Genomic DNA, 11,600 nt, shown 5'->3' on the forward strand with positions numbered 1-11,600 from the left:
TGAGGCTCTGTGAAACGATCTTGCTGTCCTTGGGCTTTCCTCACTCCCCACCTCCCTCCTCAAGAGATGATCGGGTGTCTCCATTGCCCTTTCCCAGTTGCTGCCGGCGTCTGTGTGGTGGTTCTGTTACCCTGGCTCTGAATCGCGGCGTCTAGTTAAGTGAACGCGGCCATTTACCACTCTGTCTGGGGACCCATTCATCATCACCTAATTTCACGTTCAATACATAGCGGACCAGAGTACAAGGATTCAACAGGAGGCACGGATCCCAGAGACTCACAGGAAGGGCTGGGAACTAAGTGAAGGAGAACTCGCCTGGAAGGCCTCCAGGTGAGTATGTGCAGAAACAACATGGCCACCAAAGCCCTCAGAGGGCCCTCCCCTCTATCAGGCCCAGGTCCTCCCTCTGTCTGCCTTAAGCCTTCAGAGCAAGACAACACAGCTATGTATTCATTTATGTGTGTGCATGTTCATGGTGATGTGGTGTGTGTGTGTGTGTGTGTGTGTGTGTGTGTGTGTGTGTGTGTGTGTGTAAGGAGGACAACACCAGCTTTTGTTCCTCAGGCACCATGACCTTTGAAATAGTTTCTCACTGGCCTGAGCTTACCTATTAGGCTGGATGGTCAGAGAACCCCAAGGATTCAATTGCCTCTTCCTCCCCAGCACAGGGATTGCAAACACACACTACCACACCTGGCTGATTTGTTTGTTTAGATTTTATTTTATTTTGTTTTGCTTATTTTTTTGCTTGTTTTCTAAGGTGGGAGCTGGGGATCGAACTCATGTCCTCATGCTTGTGTGGCAAGCACTTTACATAATGACTGGGCCACCACCAGAGCCTTAGCGTAACTACCATCAGAACAGCCAAGAGTCCTCAAACAGGTGCATCACCGACAGTTACAAAATGTGACACATCTTTGACAGTCATTCACAGTACCCAGTTGGGGTTCAGTTAGGACTGGGGTTTGCAGGATGCTGTTTGCTGACTGGTAAATAACTTCTTCCTACTTACTTGCCATGTTATCCACATGGGAAGCCACAAGAGCCTTGAGGCTGACATTATGATAACCTGGCTAAATGTATCTATTCTCCCTTATAGTCATTTTTAAAATTACAAAGCTATTAGCAGTATTTTTAAGTGTGCCCCTTGGGAAGTGGGGGAGGGGTGTACCAGTAATGTTACTGGTGCTGTTTTTTGGTCTGAATATGGGTGTCTTGGGGGTGCTCAGTGTGTGACCATTTATCAAACTGTACATAGAGAAAGGTGGGGGAGAAAGAGAGAGAACGAAAGAGAAGAGGAACACAGAGCAGTTTAAATGAACATTTAAAAAAAATCAACAACTGCAAAACTTTGATGCAGACATGAATGGATGCAGCCCTTTGTGATCAGCTATGATAGCTTTACATTTGTTTCCCCTTTTCTGTGCTAGGAATAGAAGTTGGGGCCTTATGCCCGTGAAGCAAGGACTCTACTGCCTAGCTACACTCTGAGCCCCCAAACTTCTGTGTGAGAGCTGTTAGCCCTCCTGAAATCGCTGGTGAATTGACATCCGTGTCTGTAGCTTCTTTAGGATTCCTGCAGCCTGTTTGGAACTCCTCTAGCAAAGAGCATCCTTCCAAAATACAACACCACCCTCCCCTGAGGTAAGTGAAACAAGAGCTGAAAGTAAACATGCAGAACAAAACTGCTCCACCCCAAACTCAGTCCTCCTCCAGACACGGCATCTTCCTTTCCCCAATACCTCAACTGTTGCCTTCCCTCCTCAATAACTTAAATTTCCTCTCATTGTGATTAGTCTGCATGTGTATCCTCCTGTGCTCCAACCATAGCCAGCAGAAAGCCTCCCCCATTTTACACAGCGCCTGACACACAGCAGGCCCTCAAACAGGAAATCAGTGTGGATAGCTTGGGAATGCATGCATGTCTAGTGAGTTTCATTCATTCATACATTCATTCAATCACTCAGTCAATCAAGGAGAGTGGATAAAAAGCTTCCCCAGACCCCATTCTGAGACAGGAGCCCCACCATCCATCTCTATGGTGCTTTCTGAGTAAAGGTAATGTCAGAGGCTGGCCCCTATCACAAAGGATACAAAATCTGTCTCTCGGGCTGCATTTGGCTGACCACACATAACTAGTCTTTAGGTTCAGCCTTTCAGCTATAAGAGGAGGAGCTTAGTCCTCATGGGTGGAACAGATCAGCCCTATATGGTCAGAAGGTTCTGAAATGGCAGGAGATTCAAAAGCTTTGGGGCCCCTTGATGACACCGAGTCTCCCTCATTTTCACCTTCCTCTTGTATGCAAGAGCTCATCTCTCATCCAAGCCCAGAAAAAAAGAATTTTCCACTGGCTGGCTGCTTATGATTATAACTCCAACCCTCTCTTGTCTGCTACACTCAGCCTCTGGGAGGCGTTGGAGCACTGGATAGATGGATGCATAGGAGGATGGATGGATGGATGGATGGATGGATGGATGGATTCATTCATTCTTTCTTTCTTTCCTTCTTTTGTGGATACATGGATAGACTCATGGACGGATACATGGATAATCAAATGGATGCATTGACAGATGGATAGATGAACAGACAGACGTATGTAAGTATGCTTAAAGAGGAGGGAGGAAAGAGGGGCTAAAGACAGAAGATTTACCAACAGTGAACCAGACCGAGCTCAAGCACAGTCTTTGTAGTCACCACCCTTCAACTCCTAGTTTCGACTCTTCTCAGATATTTAACTTCCATCCAATTCACTGCACAAACTTACTATTTCTAACCAGTGAAAACAGAGATGAGACACCGGCCTTCACTTGCAGGCTGCTATAAAGGATTCAGTAGGAGTAGAACTGTCTAGTCAATCCACAGTTTCTGGTACAAGATAGTCAAGGATTCCAGTTACCCTCCCCAGCACCATCATCATCACGGTTGCCATCTGAGCAGGTCGGGCATAGGGAACCAACCATTACATTAACTTTGGCTTTACAGCCCCAGTTCACAGGAAAGATTCCCCAAGTAGACACAAATGTATATTAGCACACCAATGTATTAGCACCCCCTGACACATTAGCCTGGATTAGACACCCAGATAAGCCAGGGTCACCTGACTGGGGCAAGCCAGATTTCAGCAGGAACAAATCCACTTCATTGCCTTCAAGGGGCATGGGTGGATGAGGAGACACCCCAAAAGAATTAATGGGGAATGAGTTCCCACCTTTCCCCATCTGGTCGGAGGGCTGCACCCCTGCACTCTGCTACTGACTGGTGCCGGGATCCTTTCCCCGGGCTACAGGGACACCCACTACCTCCAGCCACCTTCTTTGCAATGCCCTGGCTGACGGTGGAAGGATGGGCTAGCCACAGAGCTCACAGAGGCACAGCCTGGAAAGTTTCTGCAGGCAAACAAGTAATGCCTGTTGCAAGAGGAAGGAAGTACCCACACGGACTGAGTGTTCACAGAGATAACTCTTGCTCAATGGCCCAGGCCCTGGGCTCCTCCACAGATAACCACTGGGCCGTTTAACTGGAGAGAAGAGTGGCAAGAACAGTGGGGAGGACACTTTCCACTGGCCTGGAAATGTTACAGGACATCCTCCTGTCCCTCGTCCCTGAATCCATGACTCCTTTTCTGGGCAAGACTCAGATTAGTTTCTCTGTAGGCTGTTTTACTAGAGGCCACACTTCTCTCTTCCTTTTCTGGAGCCACAAAATTCTGTCTTCAGACAGGATGCACAGCAGAGGATACAACATAAGATACCAGGATGAGCAAATCTACATACCCAAAATGGGACTGGAAGATTGAGCTTCCCATTCCATCATACTTAATATGTTATCAAAGGCGAGAATTTTGTTGAAAGAGTAGTTTTTGGTGCTCTTGTCAACCAAACAAGGAGTAGGCAGGTGGTATAAGGGATAGGTTCATTTGTTCGATTATAGAAACCTATTGCCATTGTTGTTTTCTTTTATTTTCTTTTACTCTGAGTGTATGTCAAAGCACCTCATTGGGCTCCTTCAGAATATGCAACCAAAGTTTAAGACACTAAAATGAAATCTTGCCTTTGGGATTTGACATTTTTTTTTTGGAATAAGTGCAGTTATGGGGTGCTAAAGCCTCTGCAAGGCCTTAGACAGCAGCGAACTTAGAGTAGACCATTCAGAGTGTCAACTGCCTGGATTCAAATCTCAGCTCTGCCACTTACAACATCATTCTTTGGGGACCTGGTTCTTCAAGAGTCTGCAAATTTTTAGGAATCTGTTAAAGTGGAAAAATGACTTCCAAGAAGCATATGACTGCATGGGAGGGCTTTGAAAAGCCACACAGACAAGGAGCTCAGAACTCTGGGCAGCACTGGGCAAGAAGCAGCCTAGGATTGCTTCCCTGTTTCTTCATCTATATGAGCACAGCCACAGCCTTGTCCCATGGTGCTGGCAGGGTCAGGTAACAGAATAAGATGGTGTCCGCAGAGCCCTTTTTAATGCTTGCACTACAACTAGTAATCATAAGAAAAACAATTCCTAGTTGGGCACTCTCAGGTTCAACTTTGTATAAACAAGTAATAGAACATCTTGCTTCCTGGAGTGGAGATGTAGTTGATGAGTGGATAGTAGATGAATGAATGGACTGACAGAGAGACAGAGAGACACATGGTGGGGATTGGGTGAGAATAAATTTAATGGATGAAAAACACCAAGATGATTTCAGACATACAGCCAACACTCAATAAACGTTATTTTTCTCTCTGCCTCATTCTGTCCTGTTCCAAGGTGGTCCACACCAACGAACCCTGAGGCATTCCACTGCAGAATTTTGCTCAAAATCTGTTGTGTGCAGGTAAACGTTTATTACAAACACTTTAGGCTTTCTTTCCGAGCGACCAGATGATACTGGGGCATCAGTCTGTGTAAGCAGAGCAAAAGTCAGTCCTCACAAGTCAGTCAGTATCTTTCTCTCTCTTCCTGCCATGGGGGTGGTGCCCAGTTACAGAGAAGCAAAGAGAGAGAGAGAGAGAGAGAGAGAGAGAGAGAGAGAGAGAGAGAGAGACCTGCCCAGACCATGGACACAAGGGATCTGTGCATCAGAGGGTATCCAACTGACTCTTAAAATTATGTTGGGACTGTCACGTGCTCCAGGCATGGCAGAACACATCTATAATCGCAGCAGTGAGGAGGTGGTGAACCACAGATTCTTGGAGCTCCCTGGTGGGCAAACGGAATCAATGAGCTTCCAGTGCAGCAAGAGACGGTCCTTCTCTGCTGTCCCTTTAATTGGGGTTTGTTGCAGGTGGTATCTGTTACTTATTCATTTCACTTTCCCCAAAGTCTCTGACTTTGTTGTGGTAAATAGTCATGAGAAATGAAGACTTGGGCGAAGTGGCTCCACAGTTAAATACACGGGCCATTCTCCCTGAGGTCCTGAGTTCAATTCCCAGCACCCACATGGCAGCTCGAAACTGTCTATGACTATGGATTCATGTGGCCTCATGCCCTCTGCTGCTGTGCAGATATAAATGCAGACAAAAAAAAATCTTTAAAAAAAAGAAGAAGAAAGGAAGGAAGAGATGTGGGGCTGGGCGATGACTCAGTTTGTAACGTGCTTACAGTACAAACATGAGGACCTGCGTTGGAGCGCTAGCACTCTAATGAAAAGCCAGGCATGGGGGGATGCATCTATAACACCAGCACTGAGGAAGTGGTGATAGGCAGATCCTGGAGCTCCTTGGTCAGCCAGCCTGGTGGAATCAGTGAGCTTCGGGCAAGCAACAGTCCTTGTTTCAAAAATTAAGCTGGGCAGTGACGAGGAAGGTTTCCCAACATTGATCTTCGGCCTCTGTGCACATGTGCACATAGGTACACATACCCTTAGATGCACATGTCTATATGCCCACATGAACATGTATATATACACACTCAAGAACACAGAGAGAGAGAGAGAGAATTCGAAGGGGAAGAGAGAAAGGGAGTGATATTGCAAATAGTAATCTCAAGGCCGTGGGGACCCCACCCTGCACAGTTACATTGGTGGGGGCAGCTTGGATTCTCTGCACATAGATTTACAACCCCTTTCACTGTAGGCATCTCAGAGTGGACAGGTAGAGTCTTTTTACAGAGAGAGGCTTAAGGATATTTTGCATTCTAACACACACACACACACACACACACACACACACTGATATCAACTTTCTATGCTAACTTAAGTCACAAATTTTTTTTTTCTGTTAAGAACTTGCATCAAAACTAAACAATTCCCAGAATGTTAAGCCTCAGTTGGCCTCCTGTTTAAAAATTAGCATGCATTTTATTGCCCAGGCTTATAAAGAACTTTTTAAATGAGCAGATACACTAAAGAAAAGGTTCAAACTGTGTTAGAATGGAAGGAAAGTGACTACATATACGCATATAGACCCGTGAATTGTTCTACTTCTTAAATGCTCCGGGAGACAAATTTTCCAAGCATGGCCATGACATCATGAATGAAAAATTCTAAACCTGCTTCATGACAGGTCACATTTAAAATGCAGGCACAAATAATGTACAAAATTACCTTTAGGCCATGTATATAAGGTATAAATAGCATACAAATGAATTGTTCAAGCCGAGTGTGGGTACACATAGCTGAAATCCCAGGAGAGTCATGACTTTGACATTAGGCTGTGCTACATAGCAAGACAAGAAGAAGGAGAAGGACCAAAAGGAAAAGGAAGAAAAGAAGCAGAAGGAAGTGGAAGAAGAGCAAGAGGAGGAATGAGGGAGGAGGGGAAAAGAAAGAGAGCGAGAAAGAGAAATAATCATTTTGTTTAATTATTTCATGTGTTTAATCTTGGGTCCCACCTTTCATTACATCTTTTTATTTACATACTAATATTTCAAAAAAAATGTTTCAAAATTCAAATTTTAAAACACTCCTTCATTCAAGGTATTTCATGTAATGGATACACAGCCTGTATTTATTATCTTAATTATTAAATTATGTAACTATTTCTGCCATTACATATGTGTTTTATTTAGCATTTCCAGTATGTGGTTAAACAGATGGTAATATCAGCAGCAAGATAAACATTGTTCAAGGATGCACACTTCTGTATACAAAGTGTAATGCTTTTCTCAGACAAAATATTTCACTGGAAGTGTGGAGGAAACAAATCAACCATCAAACACTCTGCGTTCTCTCTGCAGACATTTGGATGGGGGAAAAAAAGCTTTGCCTCCAGTGGCACTGGAACCATCTTCAAAAGTCACTGTTACCATCTGAGAGTTATCTGAGTCCAGAGTTATCTGAGTAATTCGAAGAATGAGGAATCTCTGCTGAAATCAGTATTTCAAAGGCTTCAGATCACAGAAAAAAAAACTCCATTCTACTGTAAGTGTGTAGCAGGCGGGACAGTAAAAAATTAGATTTCTTAAAGGAAACTTACTAAGTAACTGAGTAACAGTGTATCTCGGGGCACAAGTGATAAACAGCGGGACTATAGGGACTCTAGCAAGGGAAAAGAAAAATGAAGGTGTGACATCAACAGGCCTAGCTTTCATTTCCTCCCAAATCCATTGAAGACCTTCTGCTGGTTGATCTTCTTGACAGTGCTGTCAGCCCTCCTACTTCCCCTCATCTACAGCTCAGTGCTCTCTGTTTTATATTCCGAGACCACAGTAAAGTCCATTTCTTATTGAGACCCAGAGAAAACTCCCCGTGACAGAACTCAGCTGTAATCTACATCAGGCTAACATAGAAGAGCTCAAAGAGGCTGAGAGAGGAAAAGGGGGATGCTAACAAACCTTTGCCCATCTCACTGGCGTCCTCGAACACACCCTCTGAGCCTGCCTGCCCACAAACCTAGATGCTCCTTCCTCCCTTAAGCGCCTCCAACGCCCAGCCACGGGTACAAGCTCTGTACCTAGATGCTGCTCTCCAAACACGAAAAGCTCACAGTTCAGAAGCGGGGTGAGGGCAGAGCAGCCAAGAGAAGCAGACAGGTCTGGAAGAAGGAACACGCTAGCCGTAACAGCCGTTTGACTCCCTTTGCCACCCACCCACCCAGGTCATCACTGTTCACCCTACTCTACCCCAGCCTATCCACAAAGCAGGGCACAGAGATGAACATCACTGTCCAAGCATACGCCTCTGTGGTAATTGCAGAATCCATCTGGTAAAATCACAGGGAGTGTGTGTGTGTGTGTGTGTGTGTGTGTGTGTGTGTGTGTGTTCCCAGGCTTGCCCATGCATGCATGTGTCTCACTCTTGAATGCCCTCCCAAGCATCATGCATACAGTCAGCCCAGGCAGGGTCCAGAAATGAATGGCATGTTGCGAGGGCCTCTGTGGTTGTTGGCAGTCTGTGGCTCTCTCTCTCTCTCTCTCTCTCTCTCTCTCTCTCTCTCTCTCTCTCTCTCTCCTGTATCCCAAGCTGGTGGACTTTGGGAACAGCCTGCCCCCTTCTGGTCTCCTTGAGCTCCATGGAAGGGCAGGGGCTGGGGTGGGCACAGCTTGAGGAGGACAAACAGACCCCTAGCTGTAGCCATCCTGTGCACAATGCAGCCCCCGGGATGCATCTGAGAAAAAGAGGAAGACAGGAAAGTGACAAGCATATGACATAAAACTCAAGACCAGGAACAGCAACAGGACCAGACAGTTGGCAACTACCAGGAATAGGAAAGTGAAAAAAAAAAAAGAAAGAAAAGAAAAGAAAAGAAAGAAAGAAAAGAAAAACAATATGCATATATGTCTACATGAGAAGGTGAAGAAATGGTGACATGGGAGGATACAGGTTATACCCAAACCTACAGATAAAAGCAAAATCACAGACAAGCCCAGAAACTCCGCTGCTAGGACTGAAAAATCTACAAAACACGTTTAAAGGGGGACGTGGTATCCTGCCGCCCACCTTTCCAAGTCCAAACCTGACGTGACTGGGCCAGGACACGGGAGGAAAACACTCCTGGCTGAGCACATACATGGAGGAGTTGTGGGTCCCTGCTCAGAACATCGGGAACCTGGGAAGGAATCAGCAGTTGCTTTCTTTCCTTCCCTTCTCGCTTATCTCAACAGGTGGTCTTCGCACCCTGAAAGTACCTCCTGAACCCCATCTGCAGAAGGTGCAGTGAGTCCCAAGGTGCCCCTCCTCACCCTGCCTGTCTCCATTCCCTCCCGGCCAGCACTGCGAGCCCTTCCTCCCTCCCACCTCCCAGTAGGTCTCCAGTTCCAGAAAGAACATGTAATAGCGTTTTTTTTTTTTAGCCGGAACACAGGATCACTCAAACGCAGTAGGTTGCCTGAGTCCCCTTGGCTGTAAAGAAGGACTTGGGGCTTGGGGATGTTGACAAAGCTCACGTTCTCATGCACAAGCCTCACTCCACTCTAACCACAGGTGAGGGCAAGACTTCTCCCTGGTAGCTGCGGAGCAGCCAGAATGCCATCAGATCAAGTCCCGTGGCTGTCTCAGCCCACAGACACAAAGGGCTGCACTCAGGCAGCAAGGGTCAAGACAACCCCAAAGAATTTGGGCACAGCAGAAAGCACATCTGACACAGCTGTGTCGAGGCAGTGTCTTCGGCAAGGGCTGCCGGCTGGAGTGACAAACAATAACAAGGACTATTCCTTCTCTACAGATCCTTGGTAACACCCCCCTGGTGGCTACTGTCCTTCAGATGCTAGGCGATTCTCTGCAGGGAACTGGATGATGGACAGACGGTCACATGGCATATCACACCAGCGCTCAGACAGACTGACGGCTCATTCCCACGCGGAGCAAAAGACACCGTCCCATAGTTAGGGACTCAGACCTCCTGCTCTCCTAGCTCAGAAAAAGGTAAAACAGATACTCCCAAAGAAGTTGAGGACAGGGAGAAAGACAAGCCGTGCCCCACCTAGCCAGCCAGATGGCACTAGAAGAACCGTGGAAAACAGTTTCAGAGCCCTGGCTGTCCACATCCCGGGAGGGCAAAGCACACCCGGGAGATGTGATAGTGTAGGCAGACAGACGGACAGTAAGTGCAACGGGCCACCCAGGTCAAGTCAGAGACAGCCAGCTGGGACCAAGGGGCAGCATCCTGAAGCTGCAGCTCCCAGAGAAGGTGAAGTCAGGGAGGGCGAGAAATGGCAAGGTTAGGGACTGAGGAAGGCGGAGACAGGAGAAGCAGACACCCAAAGGGAAAAACAGGACCGAAGTCAGATCAGGCACACATGACCCATTGTTGATGTGGGTACCAGGGAGGTGGTGGAGGACCTGAGACACTCATTCCAGGTCCCTTCTCAGTCCACAGCAAATAGCTCAGACCAAGGAAGCTGCGTGGAGAACCACCCCTGAGAATCGGCTGAGGATCCGGTCACGATCTGATGCACGCACTCCAGCGGGGAGTGAGGCATCAACGCCCCCACCCAGAGAGCAAGTAGGGCGCCCAGCAAGAGTGACAGGGAACAGGACCCCCAGGAAAGCGAGTCTCCCCTGGAGCTCACTTTCCAGACCCCAAGTGGGCGGTCCTCAGACTCCGCACCGAGCAGCGCAGCTCAGTGCACGACCCTGCAGCTGCCCAGGGCAGCCAGGGCGGCCAGGGTGCAGAGTCCCTTCGGATACCGGGACTTGGGTGGCCAGGACCGGTGAGAGGCGTGGGTAGGGTAGTCCATCTGTCTCTCACTGTCCGCGCGGCTCGCGACCCCCTTCCGAAAGGGCACCTTACCCTCGCCCGGGCGGCCAGTGCCCCGCGGCTGGCAGGCTGCTGCGCGCGGGCTCCTCCGGGGCCGCCTCCCCGTGCTCCTCCTCCGCCGGCTCGGCCTCCAGGTCCTCCGCGGGCTGCGGGCGGATGGGCAGCCAGGTCCCTGCGCTCCCGGCGCGGGGCCGCGGGCTGCTGTTGCTGCTGCTCGGCTGCTCCCGCCGCTGCCCCCGCGCGCCGCCGCTCTCCAGCCCCGGAGTCCAGGCTGCTGAAATTCCACACCACCAGCGTCTGCAGCAGCAGCACCATGAGCGCCGCCAGCAGTGCCGAGTGCGAGCGCCGCGCCAGCCTCCGGGCGCACGGCGCCGCCACCATCTTCCGCGGCGGCCCGGGGCGAGCGGGGTGCCGGGACACCCCAGTGCGCGCTCTATCCCGGGGGCTCCGCGCTCGGGCCCCGCCGCCGTCGCCCGGGCTCGCCGCTGCTCCTCCTCCTGCTCCTCTCCTCCACCACCTCCTCCTCCCTTTCCTCCTCGGCCGCCGCCGCCGCCGCCTCCACCGCCGCGGCGCGGAGTTTTCAGACGGGCAGGGACCCGGACGTCACCAGGAGGAGGGGAAGGCGGGAGGCGGGCGCGGGGAGGCCGCGGAGGGGGCGCGGCGCGCGCGCGCGGGGACTCGGCTAGGGGAGGGAGCTGGCCCCGCACTAGTCCTCTTCCCCTGGGCCAGGGTCCCCACCCCACCCTACCCTCAGGGCTTCAGGGCGGGCTCTAGGGGGACTAGAGCTGGGGAAGGGGCCACCAGGGACGCGGGCCTTGAGCAGAGGGCGGGGCCTGGAGGAGGAGCCGAGGGCAGCGTGGGGAGGAGAAGGTGAGGGAGGGGGTGGGGGCTAAGGGAGAGGACAGACACCCCCAGAACAGTCGTGGGAGCAAGGTGGGGGTGCGAAAAGGCCGGTGCTCGAGGTAGTGAGA

At 49.7% G+C, this 11,600-nt stretch overlaps 1 protein-coding gene across 2 annotated transcripts in view; it reads right to left on the reverse strand.

The window, feature by feature from the left end:
• The window catches only part of Xylt1 (xylosyltransferase 1), a 290,019-nt gene extending 278,794 nt beyond the window's left edge, over window positions 1-11,225 (reverse strand). The window contains exon 1 of one of the 2 annotated variants that reach the window (XM_021657991.2): window positions 10,663-11,225. In XM_021657991.2, coding sequence (XP_021513666.1) covers window positions 10,663-11,010 — 348 coding nt within the window. In that variant the 5' untranslated portion in view covers window positions 11,011-11,225. The remainder of the gene's footprint in view (window positions 1-10,662) is intronic. The other variant, XM_021657990.2, reaches the window with a different exon arrangement.
• Window positions 11,226-11,600: the final 375 nt, after the last annotated feature.

Source organism: Meriones unguiculatus, chromosome 14, assembly GCF_030254825.1.
Source record: "Meriones unguiculatus strain TT.TT164.6M chromosome 14, Bangor_MerUng_6.1, whole genome shotgun sequence".
Classification (NCBI taxonomy): domain Eukaryota; kingdom Metazoa; phylum Chordata; class Mammalia; order Rodentia; family Muridae; genus Meriones; species Meriones unguiculatus.